Consider the following 14808-nt stretch of genomic DNA (forward strand, 5'->3'; position numbering starts at 1 on the left):
TTTGAGGTATGATTTATAACGCCAGATACGTGCCATGCGTCATTAAAAAAAAAGTGACAAGTGAATAGAATTGACTGCATTGACAGTGACAGTGACAGTTGTTTACGACTTGTCTGAGAGATCTCACGTGTTCCGTGTTATTTATTAATCATTTTTAAACAATTACATTAAATAAATATGACTGAAGAGAATGATTCTTCCGGCAGTGGAGAATCCGGAGATGAGAGCCAGGATGAAGAGCAGCAACAAGAACAACCGCAAGAAACTGTCGAAACCGAAGAAACAGTAACTTTTAAAGATTTGGTATGTGGTGCTTTTAATTGTAGTGTTTTGTAGAATTTCCCAATTTTAACAATATAAATGTATAGATTTTTTGGATACCAACAGCGTGCGTCAAAATCGCACATCTGCCTTATTATATTTGTACATTACGAACTTTTAGAAACAATTACTTTGAGGTTATGTTACTATTTTTTGTATTCCATTTTCAGGGCGTAGTCGACGTATTATGCGAAGCATGCCAGGAGTTAAAATGGAAGAACCCATCAAAAATCCAGAAAGAGGCAATACCTCTAGCACTGGAGGGCAAAGATATCATAGGTCTTGCAGAGACAGGATCTGGCAAAACTGGTGCCTTCGCACTGCCTATCCTGCAGGCGCTGCTCGAAAACCCACAGAGATACTTTGCCCTCGTACTTACACCTACCAGAGAGTTGGCATTCCAAATTTCAGAACAGTTTGAGGCACTTGGTGAGTTCTAGATTTTTTTTGTTTTTTTTTTTTGAGATACTTTGCCCTCGTACTTACACCTACCAGAGAGTTGGCATTCCAAATTTCAGAACAGTTTGAGGCACTTGGTGAGTTCTAGATTTTTTTTTTGAGATACTTTGCCCTCGTACTTACACCTACCAGAGAGTTGGCATTCCAAATTTCAGAACAGTTTGAGGCGCTTGGTGAGATCTAGATTATTTTAGATACATGAATTAAACAAGTGGTATGCAATTAAAAATTACCAGGGGTTTTAGGCGCAGAGCAGGGGCTTGTTTGCACAATTTCTATTATCCACATTAACAGAAACATGATTGATTGCGATGTTAACTAATTACCTTAGCAAATGTGGTAACATGTTTTAGTTAAATTTAAATTTTTTGATAACTTAATTTTAATTTATACAATTGTCAGTACAATATTGGATTGTATTATTAAAACTGTATGTTTGTCTGCCTCGATTATAAATTTATTGTCTTTTTTCTGCAGTACTTTCTTTAATTTTGGTATTTCTATACTTCATTCATTCTACATTTTATTATAGGAGCGAGTATAGGAGTAAAATGTGCAGTAATAGTGGGAGGCATGGACATGGTGGCGCAGGCCCTCACTCTCTCCAAAAAACCGCACATCATCATCGCCACGCCCGGTCGACTTGTTGACCATCTGGAAAATACTAAAGGATTCAACCTGAAGGCTTTGAAATATCTGGTAAGTGGGTTAATTATCCTGTTTATTTTGTCATACATTCATCCTCATCATCAACATCTCAGCCATAAGACGTACACTGCTGAACATAGGCCTCCCCCTTGGACCTCCATACGAACCGGTTGGAAGCGACCTGCAACCAGCGTCTTCTGGCAACCTTAATAAGGTCGTCTGTCCATCTTGTGGGTGGACGTCCTACGCTGCGCTTGCTATGGTAGTCATGGCAAAGTCGATGGAGGAACTCAGCATGATGCTTGATGACCTCAACCAAGTTTCACAACGGGTGGGTTTGAAAATGAACATGGACAAGACAAAACTTATGTCAAATGCCAATGTTGTGCCCATCCCAGTCTCTGTTGGGAACTCGGCACTCGAAGTTTTTGACTCGTACATCTACCTAGGACAAGTAGTCCAATTAGGTAGGTCTAACTTCGAGAAAGAGGTCAACCCCCGAATCCAACTCGGTTGGGCAGTGTTCGGGAAACTACGTAATAGACGTGCGCGCCGACCTAAAATTTGCCGGCGGCGGCGCGCCGGCAATTTTTGGTCGGCGCGGCGCGGCGGCGCCGGCGTGTAGTAATTTTTTTCATTTAGGTATTACCTACTAAAAACTGCAAAAATTAACTATTTATAGTTTTTCACTGCACAGCACTATACTCACGCACACGCTGTTCTTGTACATATCCCCGATTCTAACATATTTTTTTAAACAAAAGGGGGTGGCTGTCTTCACGATACCCACCCCAAAAGACTTTTTGTAAATTTTGTATGATTCTTTAAATTCTCCACATGAATGGAGTATCACAAATAAGCTGCTTTTTCACCCTGAGAAGTGTTCCGTGATGTCCTTTAGCCGTGCTCGTTGTCCCTTATCTGTGAACTACACCGTGGGATCTGAATCTATAAAACGCGTTGACACTGTCAAGGACCTGGGTGTCATATTTGACCCAAACCTTCATTTTCATGGCCACATAAGAACCCTAGTTTCCGACTGCTATCGGAGATTGGGCTTCGTCATCCGCAATGCTCGTGAATTTGACAACCCCTTTGTGATTAAACTTGTTTACACCGCCCTAGTTAGGAGCAAACTCGAGGCAGCGACTGTAGTGTGGAACCCCCACGAGGTCACGGCCCTGCTTGTAGAAAAAATCCGAAAGGCGTTTTTGCGATTTATACAAAAAAACCTATGGGTACTATCACTTCCTTTACCCGACGAAATTTCTGCTTGGCACCCTGGGCTTTAACTCCCTGGAAGTGAGGCGTAAGTAATTATGCTCTCGTGACCGGGTCGTGCCGAATACGTGGGGATTCAGACTGTCCACAGCTGGTATCGCAACTGGTACGCCTTCTTGTGCCCCCTCTGCTTCAATCAAAGATTAATTTTAGGCCACGTAATCGCGACTTACTGGCAGTTCCCAAAGCGCGCACTGTGGCGTACAGGAACTCTCCATTAGTTCGCGCCTTACAATACCTAAACACGCTTCTCAAGTCAGCACCTGAATGCGATGTTTTTGCCAGTGGTTGGAAGACGTTATGTGACGAATGTAAGAGGTTATGTGAGGCGATGGATGATCACCCGTCTTCAGTTAGTATTTAAGATTATTGTTATTGTATAACACAACTTTATGTTAACGTTTTTGGGGTTTTAATAAAAAACCCATACGTGTGGGGTATCTATGGATAGGTCTTCAAAAACGATATTGAGGTTTCTAATATAATTTTTTTCTAAACTGAATAGTTTGCGCCAGAGACACTTCCAATGTGGTAAAATGTGTGTCCCCCCCCCCCCCCCCCCCTGTAACTTCTAAAATAAGAGAATGATAAAACTAAACAAAAATATATGATGTAAGTACATTACCATGCAAAGTTTCACCGAAAATCGGTTTGAACGAGATCTAGTAAGTAGTATATTTTAATACGTCATAAATCGTAAACCGCAATTTTATTATGTTACTTGCTGCTACGGAACCCTTCATGGGCGAGTCCGACTCGCACTTGGCCGCTTTTTTTTTTTTTCAAAGTGGGGTGGCTGTCTTCACGCTAACCACCCCATCCCGAAATCAGCCAAACTAACTATGTGAAGTCATCGGGCGACGTTAGTTCACGTTTTTTCAGGCATTAAAATCGTTAGGATCTCATTAGATTTGCCATAAAAAAATAAAATCGAAAAATTCATATATATGGACATGCACCGGCGCGCCGAGTGGACGAGTCGGCGGCGGCGCGTATGAATGGCGGCGCGGCGCGCACGTCTTCTACGTAATGTCTTTTCGTCCGACATACCTCAGTGCCTCAAGACGAAAGTCTTTAATCAATGTGTGTTACCAGCGATGACTTACGCCTCCGAAACGTGGTCATACATTATAGTTCGTTTTTTTTAGCATTAGAAAGAACTTGTAAGAAGGTAAGCGATCTTGACTTGTCTTTTAAATGAAAAACGCTTTTTAAAAATCAATAACTATTACTTATGAAAGCAGAAGAATATAAAACATCGTATTAGTTTCATAATTGTTACATATTTGCCGTAACTTATTTTTAAAATGTGTTTTTCAATTAAAAGACACATCAAGATTGTTTACCTTATTTCTAATGCTAAAAAAAACGAACTATAGGGCGTAGAAAATACAGATATTGTGCATAATTATTTTCCATCGTATTTTCACGGAAACGTACGAACGCGTCTTGCTATTTCAGTCAGTCTCTGTACAAAAAGTACTGAGACAAGAATTAATGCAAAACTAGCAACTCAGTTGCACAACACATGTTAGAAATTACCATTGTGAACACATACTTAGGGGTCATCCATAAATTATGTCACACGAATTTCAGGATTTTTTCCCCCTTGTCACAACATGTTACATTTTCTTGACCCCCTATCCCACCCCCTAAACGTGTGACGTAATTAATGGATGACCCCTTAGTTCTATAAGAAGGTATTTTATGCACTGATTGAAATGGCTTGTGACTTATTTATTTATTTATTTGTTAGCCTGTTGTGTCCCACTGCTGGGCAAAGGCCTCCCTCTCTTTCTTCCACGCGTCTCGTTCTATGGCAATATTAGGCCAATCTTTCCGAAAGACGTCGAGATCGTGCCGCCACCTCCTTCTAGGTCTGCCGTGCCGCCGCACTATGTTTGGTGTCCACTCGGTAGTTTTCTTGGCCCACAAGTCGTTTGGCATACGGCAGATGTGTCCGGCCCAGTCCCATTTAAGCTTGGCGGCTGTCAGGGCTACGTCGGCTACTTTGGTTTTGGAGCGCAAGATGGAATTTCTGATTCTGTCAGTCAATTTGACACCAAGAATACTGCGCTCCATCGCTCTCTGGCAAACCTTGAGGGAAAGCTTTTGAGCATTAGTCAAAGACCAAGTCTGAGCGCCGTAGGTGAGGATCGGTAGAATACACATATCCATGAGTTTGCGTTTCAGCGATGTAGGAAGGTCTCCCTTCATGTATTCTTTCATGGACCAATAGCTCTTCCAGGCATTTTCGGTACGTCTTGCGACCTCCTTGTCTTGTCGTGCCTGGAAAGAGACTATTTGGCCCAAGTAAATGTACTCATGGACATATTCAATTCCTCCGCCGTCTACTTGAATCCTACGTTTGGCGCTGTTTGTCATTAGTTTGGTCTTTGACATGTTCATTTGCAGTCCGATCTCAAGGCTTACCGTGCTCAGTTGTTGGAGCATGCTTTCGAGTTCTGTAGCCGACGCTGAGAAAAGGACGATGTCGTCAGCAAAGCGAAGGTTTGTTAACCGTCTGCCGCCGACTTCAACGCCCCTATCTTCCCAATCGGTCGCCAGCTTACGGAAGGCCTGTTCCAAGGTGGACGTAAATAATTTGGGAGATAGCGGGTCACCCTGTTTGACGCCTTTTTCAATTCTGAAAGTTGGGCCAGAAGACTGTAATTTTATATTTGTTGTGCTGTTATTGTAAATGTTGCGTTGTTGTGACTTATAGCAAAAAGAATTGATAGTATAGAGGGGTCCTGTCATTGTAAATTTTGTAGTCACTGTAAATTTACTGCCATCTATCGACACACGACTAAAACTCAAAATGAAAACGTATAAAGTTATCAAAAAATGTATATATATGGATAAATGATTTTATTATTTTTATATCATTTAGATCCAAGTTCATTCACTGATATCTATGTGTTAAAATTGCTAAATATGAAACGGTGTCGTCACGCCATCTAGCCGAGGATAGGCTAAAGGTGTGTGCGCCATCTATTCGAGAATGACTTTTACTTGAATTCCGAGGCACGTTTTTTCCTTAGACTTTATTCGTCTTATACGAAGTTACATATGTCTTTGCTTATAGCAACTAAGGGCTTCTATGCTGTTTGTAAACTTCCAAACGCAAAGTCTGTCAATCATAGAAGCACTTTACAAAAATATTACAATATTTGCAGGTCATGGACGAAGCAGACCGCATTCTCAACATGGACTTCGAAGTGGAAGTGGACAAGATCCTCCGTGTGATCCCCCGGGAGCGCCGCACGTACCTGTTCTCCGCCACCATGACCAAGAAGGTGCAGAAGCTGCAGCGGGCCTCGCTGCAGAACCCGGTGAAGGTGGAGGTATCCACTAAGTACCAGACGGTGGATAAGTTGCAGCAGTACTATGTGTTCATCCCGGTCAAATATAAGGTTAGTACTGGATTAGTACATAGTACTTTCCTAAGAATTGGGAAAAAAACATGTAGATTTCTATGAATTGGAATTCACTCCTGTAGTCTGTACTCTTTGATTAATACTATCTTTGTCTCTTTCATGCAAGAGTGAATACTCTATCATTACTGAAGCAGTGCATCGTACAATAGTTAACTGTAAAGTTAGACTGTAACTTTCTTAACTCTGCTGTTAAAAATTTTACAACTCCAAAAACGTCATCTGAATACCTTGCCATGCAACATAAAGTTTATAATGATGCTTACAAAAATGACAAATACATATGTTTTTTAATGGTAAAAAAATTACAAAGTTATAAAAAAGACTGAAAAGATGTCTTCATGTCATTTGTTTTGAATTATAAGTGTTAACGCGGCATAACATAACATAGCGGCATTTGATCGATCGAATGAATTCGTTGCTCCAATAAAATTTGTTGTTTGTTGTTGCGAGGTTTGTAGAGGCCTTAAATAATAAATGAATCTCTTACAGGACGTATACCTTGTGCACATCCTAAACGAGCTCTCCGGCAACTCGTTCATCGTGTTCGTGGCCACTTGCGCCGGCGCGCTGCGAGCCGCCCTACTACTGCGCAACTTAGGCCTCGCCGCCGTACCGCTGCACGGCCAGATGTCACAGAACAAACGACTAGCGGCCTTGAACAAGTTCAAGAATAAAAGCAGATCGATTTTAATCTGTACTGATGTAGCGTCAAGGTGAGTTTGTCTCGGGAAATCATCACGAATTTTATTGGCTTGTTTTGTATTTTATATACCTATGTACTATCTACTGGTTAGGGGCATAGAGATGATAATAGATAAACATTAAAGAACACTGAACTTTTTACAACTTCCAGTTTGCGGTTTCTAATGCAGTAGGCTGTAGAATTTCAAACTAGCTCAATTTGAAAACTAAAGACTACAATTTCGTTCCTACTAATATTTGTATTAATCCAAAATGTTAGTTTACCTAATAAATACCCCTGTCACACTTTTGTTTAATTATGCTCAATGTTTAAAACATTTTGCCACTTTTCCTTCCAAGACCGGCGACATATGTAGTAAATTGGCACACTATGATGTTGTGATATAATATTATACCTACTTATTCTATTTTTCTTTTTGTGTCCTAAGCAAAGCAGACTTCTTTCAAGGCACTCTTTTACCTCACCTGGTCATTAAATGAAAGTCCAAGTTTTATCAACTGTGTTAGAATCTCACAATTTCTTATTGTGCAGAGGTCTGGACATCCCTCACGTGGACGTTGTGATCAACCTGGACATCCCCCTACACAGCAAGGACTACATCCACCGCGTGGGCCGCACTGCGCGCGCCGGGCGGGCCGGTAAGGCTGTCACCTTCGTCTCGCAGGTGAGTCACACACCTGTGAACTGACTAACTTTTACATAGACTTTTCGTCGGTCTCTTAACTCTATATACAAATTTCTATTTTGGCATTTTGCTGGTACATCAGTTATCGACGACCCCGATCAGTGAAACCTGCGTTAAAACGTTGGAATTAAAGTAACAATAAACAGATAAATTCGCGATAAACCCGATTTTGTTTTATCACTAGGTTAGTAAGGGTAGTATTCCATGGGTCCAATTTCTTTGTCTAATGTCATTGCGTATCACTCTCTCATTAAAGCAAAATGTGAGACGCAATACACATTGGACAAAGATATTGGACACATAGAATGGTACCCTTAGTTATCAGTGCAATGAGTACAAAGTTGTGAACTGACTGATGTGATCCTCGCGTTTTACTGAACGTTTGCTGTGTGAGGTTGTATCGGTATAAAAATAAAAGCAAATCTAACTCAATATTAATCTACCCAATCCTTTATCTGTTTTCACATTGATTAGCGTTATAGTCTGTATCTTTAGGTATTTAAATAAAAGTAAACAAATATGTAATTTGTACATTTTCGGGTAGTTTATAACATTTATTGGTTAACCAACCAAATACAAAACCACCTGGATCTGTCACTGAACGATCTGACTGTAACCTACATTATTTGATCATGTAATGTTTTCATCTACCCTCAACTGACTTAAGGAGCCATCTGAGGGTAGATTTTGCTACTTTTATTTAAATACCTAAAGATACAGATAAGTGCGCAACTTCATACAATTGCCACCAAACGCGAGTAGCAAATGTGTGACCTCTCTCTCGCACTTAACATTAATCATAATCAATGTGTTAACAGCTTTTTTTTTTGTTAATTCTAGTACGACGTGGAACTGTACCAGCGCATCGAGCAGCTGATCGGCAAACAGCTGCCCCTCTACCCGACTGAAGAAAGCGAGGTTATGGTGCTACAGGAGCGAGTAGCTGAGGCTCAGAGACTTACGAAGATTGTAAGTATATTGTATGGTTATTTTCTCTGCAATTTCTAGAGTCGATTATACAGGGTGGAAAGGCACGACGATCCTTTCCGGAAATGGGAGATAGTTTAGCCTAAGCTCTATATTTTCTCCATAGAAACTATGTTAATATGGGCAACCGTTTCTAAATTATGACCTTTTAAACATCCACGCAAAAAACTACTTTGTTCTAACCCTAACAGGTGACAGGGTCAATGAACTGACTTGTAAACAATCAGTATTCGACAGGAAATTATGCTAATTTGTTGCCATCTAACCATTTTTAGGTCTGCTTACAGCACGGTAAGAATCATTGCAGGATTTTCGCTTTCTTAGTGGTTCCACTTGTTCAATACTTGAATGAAATAGTTATGTTATTCCTTAATATTAATAATACTAATCACAACATTGTTTACAACGACAGTTCAAATGGTGACATTGACAACCACTCAAAAGTACGCAATCGTCTTATAAATATCTCTGGTTTCCTTGACTGATAAATAGGTTTTAGTTTCTTAACACGTTTCACAAAATTATTTTCGAATAATAGGAAACTATCTAAAATAATAAAAAATTACATGTAGGTTGTGTTAGTTGCACCAAATGAACTTGCAAAAATGAAATACTAAGAATAAATCAAGAATAAATACTTCTTCAATACCAAACTAACAAACCTTCTTGCGTGGTAGGAAATAGACAAGACGTCTAATGTTTGAAATTAAATTTTCATTGAACTATACTTATTGAATGTCATATTCTTCAAATAAAAATGTTAGATGCTCGTGGCTATTTAAATTTGTGGGGCTGTGTAAAAGATATGGTGTACCAAACCAAACGGAATGTGAAACTGCGGACGAAATGAGACAAAGGCTAATTGGTGCTTTCTGCGGAGGATAAATGACGAAGAGCATACACTATATCGCATGTGCATCGACATACTCGGGTACGGGCTGCGGCGGCGTTGTAATACACGGAGGTACATTTGAACACCGTATGTGAAAAGAAGATAGTATTAAATATTGGAAAAAAGTAATTATCTAAGAAAGTAATAAAATTGTTTGTAATATTTTTGCATGCATTTGATTTATTTGACATTTATGCGTCATTCATACATCATTGCGATACTGTCAACGATCGGAAAAAAGTGTAAAGTCCCGAGCTTTCCCGACGGAGATCCTTAATCTAGCCGTCATGTGCACATGCTATAGGGTTATCACCACAGTTAAAAAGTAGTATTTTTGCAATTTTTATTTTTTACTCAATTAACGATTCTTACCATTACCAATAGTCTCTGTATCACTTAAACGACCTAATACTTCCGGGAAGGATCGTCGTGCCTTTCCACCCTGTATAAAATAAAAAACTAGGTACTTAATATTCACACTCGACAGAGCAGATTCTATCCTATAAGTATAAGTATTTCATCTACTAGCAATGGGGAGACACTCCTGACTTCGGGCAAACTCGGCTCCGTTCGGCTCAGCATTGCTCCGAGCAATTATTAGGGTTCACACAACTTGACGTCCCTTTGCGTGCACGACCACAGATAATTACTTGAATTTTGACAACCCTAAATCAGCGGTTCCTTAACTTTTTTGGTGACGGAACTCTTTTGGAAAGCGAAATATTTGACGGAACCCGAAACTAAATATTTTCGTTCGTCACTGTCGACCAGATATACATACCTATTGTTTTTTTCATATTATTACAAGTATTTTCGCGGAACCCCAACAGAGGCATTGCGGAACCCCAGGGTTCCGCGGAACACACTTTGAGAATGGCTGCCCTAAATAGTCGAAAGGGATAGTGCCATAAGTTAGAAAGGGATATCATGGTTCGACCCTGAATCGCTGTCAAACTTCGGTTTTGTAGGAAGTGTCCTTTCTGTACGGTAGCACAGAATAAATAATAGTACTAGGTACAGAAGGCTCACTCTCTAACATAACACGTCTGTTACGATCAGGACAGATATGGCCGCTAGGTGGCGACAGCGCCACGCGAGCCTTATGGCTAACCACCAAAATTGGTGTGGAACGGATGTACTTTTAGCTACCTGTAGCAAAGCGACAAAATCGCGGAGTGAGCCACGCCTGACGGTAGTACTATTTATTACTTATTGTGTGCTACTAGTAGACAGAGCAGAAATCTACCGAGTATTTAAATAATAGTAAAAGCATCTTTCATTGACAGACAATTTGATATGAAAGCTGTTATTTATCTCTCTCTTGTTATCCCTAGGAAATGAAAGAGCTAGAAGACAAGAGGAACACAAAGGGCCGCAAGCGCGGCGCGGACGATGATGATGATGACACGGAGAACGCGGCCGGCGTGCGCCGCCGAATCAAGGGGAAGGGGAAGGGAAAGGGGGGAAGTAACCGTGGCGGGAAGAAGAAGAAACGATGAATATACGGTTAAATATTACGATGGGTTTTATTCAAGGCAGTCACATTATAATAGTAAACCCTGTAAGCTACTCTGCCGAGCTTAGGGGCTGTCCATAAACTACGTCATCGATTTTTGGCGATTTTTGACCCCCCCCCCCCCCCCCCCTATAATCATCCAAAAATCATGCTTCAAATGACCCCATTTCCTCCTACTTCATGCTACCGTCATCCGATGTCCAGACCCCCCCCCCCCTAATTTGAAATGACGTAATTTATGAATAGCCCCTTAGCATAATATAATAACGACGTATGTATTATACTTGTAAGTATGTACACGACTACTATATTTTGAATTCAACATAATTTACATGATACACTATAGATTTAAATTCAAATGTACAAATTATACACAAAAATGACACACATAATGTTACAATGATGTTCAAAATTGGATGCGAGTAAATTGCCGTTTGCCATGTAACTTGTGAGATCATAATTATAGACGTTATACTCGTAGTACAGACCTACGACCTACTTACCGCTATAATGCCTCTAGAAACCGTCTTGTATTATAGAATCAAAAAGCTCGCGATGAACATCTTTCAACCTATGACATCGAAAGTCAATAGCTATGCAAGCCGGAGAGTTACCCTTATTGTCTATATCTCTATACTGTACCGCCTTTGACTTCACTTCTATTAATATATCGTTCAAACAAGCACACTGCCATGGATTCCGTTCGAAATATAAATACTCGAGCCTACCAAACTGAGAAACGAAATTTATCGGCAAAAATGTTAACTTGTTGTAAGATAAGTTGATATGAGAAAGGTTTCTGCAGCCGCTAAATGATTCAAGAGTTATGTATTTAATACGATTTTTCTCTAAATTAACGGTTTTTAAACTAGTTAAATTCGTAAATAGTTTATCTGGGAGGTATCGAATTTTATTACGACTCATATCTATGTTTTCTATATTTTTAAGAGGCCGAAAGAAATCATCGTGAATAAATTCAATAAGGTTGTTATATAGATGGAGTTTTAGTAAGTTTTCAAACCAAATACATTTGTCTGGATTGTCCAGTGACTTAATGTGGTTATCATAGAGGTATAACTGTTTGAGAGATGGGTGTGCGGCGAAAAAAGGTATTTCTTGCAAGGAACTATTGTCTAGCCATAGTGTACCTAGTGAATCTAAGCCCTGTAGTAAAATTTGAGGCGTACCGGTCATGTTATTTCCCGTAAAACCTATTCTTTCCAATCGTCGAGTATTTTCGAAGATGTTCGGAGGTATATCTTTGCCTTTAATTCTGTTATAGCCTAAATATAACGATCTTAGTTGGGGGAGAGATTTAAACACGTCGGCATTTAGGTTTGTTATATCGTTCGAGCTTATAGCAAGTAACTCAAGATTGGGATGTGCGAAGTTGTTGGATTCAATGTGGCTGATGTTGCATTCTTTGAGGTCTAGAATAGTGGCCTCTGGGTCTGGGTTGTTGGGCTGGATGATTCGTTTGACGGTTGCCAATGGGCAGTCGGGCCAGGTGACGTAGTCAGCGGCAGTGAGGGTCACCAGTGACAACCACCATACGCTTGTAAAAAACATCTGAAAGTAAGTAAAGATTCGAAGTGCGCTTGAAGAACTCAAGAGTCACTAATAATTTTAATTAGGATAAACATGCAAAGCTTAACGTAGATGTCGGTGCAATCAATCGTTAAAAAAATATGTAAGGATTTCTAATAAACCTCAATTACTATATCATATTTGATTTCTGGAATTACCCGACATTTTGAATTCTTCGGAATTACTCAAATACACCCTTTATGACAAATTCAAATAAACATAGAGGGTATTACCTAACTAGACTATAAACGTTTGTTTTGTTTCAAGACAGTTGGAAATTACATTATGTATGTAATTTGTGGGTTTTTAATCACATTTTAATTTACTGCACCCTAATTAAGAATCAGTCAAATTAATAGTACATTATTGTCGAGGTTCGGAAGTAGCTACTTGCAGGCTGAGGATTCGTTTTAAACGGACGACCTTGGGAGTCCGTTTAATTGAATCCGAAGCCAGCAAGTAGCCTTCCAGCCGAGTCATATATAGTGCTTTTCTCAAAAATGGTGCAAGAAATATAAATATCATAGAAATATTTTACAAAAGCAACGTTCTTACGTATATATTTTCACAGAAAAAAGTAGAAACAATTGAAAAAATTAGCTTTGCCGCCTTTTTATTTTTTTAATAAAAAAATAGAAGTGTATTTTTCTGCCGAAAATACGCCAACCTATTTGAGACAGCTAAATAGTCGCGGTACTAATCATCTGTTTGGCTGTTTAATGGGCCTGTGCCTTCATTTGATATGGCCATTTCAACTTTTAAAAAGTTTGGAACTCGACAAATAATGGAATTTGTATGCAACATTGCAGTCCCAAAATCGAGACTGCAATGTTTTTAACTTTTTAATTTTTGACTGACCATAAACTACGCGCTTCGCGACGTATTTTTTAAACGGCAAAGTCGACTTTGCCGTCCATTTTTGAGAAAAATACTTACCTACAGAACACCTAGTCTAAATACACGAAATGTAACAAGGTAAATCAGAATCTTAATAAAATCGCAACTTACCGTAATTAACTGTATAAGGCAACCGGTATGGTCCTGTCCAAGTGTCCAGTTCAATTTTACCGTTTTTGTTTGAATGAAATTGTCGCCTGTCGTATGCACATGTCAGAACATAATATTGCCTGTGACTGAGGGAAAATTATCCGGAGCCGTATTATATTACCTACTCAATACAAACCAACCGCATCTGCTTTTGGCACATATCATAATAGATGAAGTGCCTATATGCGTTTCGCGGTTACAACTCATTTTAAAGTATGAGAGCGTGAGCGCTATTAAAAAAATCAGGTACATTCACGTTTACGACCGTTTATTAGGTGAAATTACTCATGTAAATCAGAAATATAGACAAATACTGAGTTTTAGTATACCTATACAATATTGCAGTTTAAAATAATTACCTCCTTGCAATTTCAACTTTAGCATTCCGATTTAAGGTTCAAATTAGATTGCACTTTCAGGAAATGTGACTTGTCTCTTCAAATGAATTATCAAAGCTGGATTATTAGTGTAGTAAATGAAGCAAGTTGTTGTATGGAGACCCATGCATTAATTTCTCAGTCGATGAAATTTAGCTTGGTTATTGTATAGTATGAGCCGAGGCTAACATATAAATATCCAAAAAAAAAAAACACTCCTAAGTTAAGTAAAAACACAAATCTGATTATATATTGAACCGAGTAATTCCTCAGTCCAAAATTATTTTACAAAATAAGTTATTTGTATCAGTATGTGATACTAGAAAAAAATCTAAAAGTTTTGTCAAACATGACAATATTTTTTTATGAGAATTCCTTTCTTTGACGCTCATTTTCATCGGAAAATTGCTCTGTCATTTTTTTCTTTTTATATGATCTTAGAATATAATTTGGCGCAGTCGGTAAAAAAATCCAAAAAAAAAAATGCGTACCCAAATGTATGTATTATAGAACTATTAAAAACTGAGAGTGGAATTTTTTAGATTTTCATTTTGTAGGTATAAAACGGCAATTAAATGGCATTCCAGTGTAAAAATTAGACTGAGCAATTTTCCGGTCCAAGACACGCCAAAAAATTATGTTTTATTAATACTGGTATTTCTGCTGGGATATTTTTTTTGATATTTCATATATTGTTGCAATACGTTACATGAATATGTCTGGTGAAGAAAGTTTGAACGGAGCATTTTTCCGTAAAAAGATATTGACTATTTAAGACTTTAGGTATTTACTTTAATTCTATTATTATTATTCTTTGGAAATTTATACAATACTTTTTATTTATTGATACTTTATCATACTGTAA

The 14808-nt window shown here is 38.8% G+C and overlaps 2 protein-coding genes across 4 annotated transcripts; one reads left to right on the forward strand and one right to left on the reverse strand.

The window, feature by feature from the left end:
* Nucleotides 1-84: 84 nt before the first annotated feature.
* Nucleotides 85-10933, forward strand: LOC134796290 (ATP-dependent RNA helicase DDX47). 3 transcript variants are annotated; one of them, XM_063768362.1, is made up of 8 exons: nt 85-303; nt 492-750; nt 1313-1479; nt 5889-6125; nt 6639-6862; nt 7384-7516; nt 8378-8506; nt 10751-10933. In XM_063768362.1, the coding sequence occupies exons 1-8, from the start codon at nt 178-180 to the stop codon at nt 10913-10915; spliced, it is 1440 nt and encodes a 479-aa protein (XP_063624432.1). In that variant the 5' UTR covers nt 85-177; the 3' UTR covers nt 10916-10933. The 3 variants fall into 3 exon arrangements, with proteins under 3 accessions (XP_063624432.1, XP_063624433.1, XP_063624434.1); XM_063768363.1 differs by lacking the exons at nt 85-303; nt 492-750 and adding an exon at nt 790-857; XM_063768364.1 differs by lacking the exons at nt 85-303; nt 492-750 and adding an exon at nt 885-953.
* Nucleotides 10934-11248: 315 nt separating this feature from the next.
* On the reverse strand, nt 11249-13647 carry LOC134796603 (leucine-rich repeat-containing protein 15-like). Its single transcript, XM_063768774.1, has 2 exons — nt 13528-13647; nt 11249-12501 (listed from the first exon to the last, which is right to left on the reverse strand). The coding sequence occupies exon 2, from the start codon at nt 12499-12501 to the stop codon at nt 11449-11451; it is 1053 nt and encodes a 350-aa protein (XP_063624844.1). The 5' UTR covers nt 13528-13647; the 3' UTR covers nt 11249-11448.
* Nucleotides 13648-14808: the final 1161 nt, after the last annotated feature.

Source organism: Cydia splendana, chromosome 13 (genome assembly GCF_910591565.1).
Source record: "Cydia splendana chromosome 13, ilCydSple1.2, whole genome shotgun sequence".
Taxonomy (NCBI): domain Eukaryota; kingdom Metazoa; phylum Arthropoda; class Insecta; order Lepidoptera; family Tortricidae; genus Cydia; species Cydia splendana.

Bases quoted from the DNA above. Each gene is read 5' to 3' on its own strand.
- LOC134796290 (XM_063768362.1), top strand. From the start codon at position 178: ATGACTGAAGAGAATGATTCTTCCGGCAGTGGAGAATCCGGAGATGAG. The intron at 304-491 runs GTATGTGGTGCT...TTCCATTTTCAG, and splicing joins CAGTAACTTTTAAAGATTTG to GGCGTAGTCGACGTATTATG. The intron at 6,126-6,638 runs GTTAGTACTGGA...AATCTCTTACAG, and splicing joins TCATCCCGGTCAAATATAAG to GACGTATACCTTGTGCACAT.
- LOC134796603 (XM_063768774.1), bottom strand. From the start codon at position 12,501: ATGTTTTTTACAAGCGTATGGTGGTTGTCACTGGTGACCCTCACTGCC.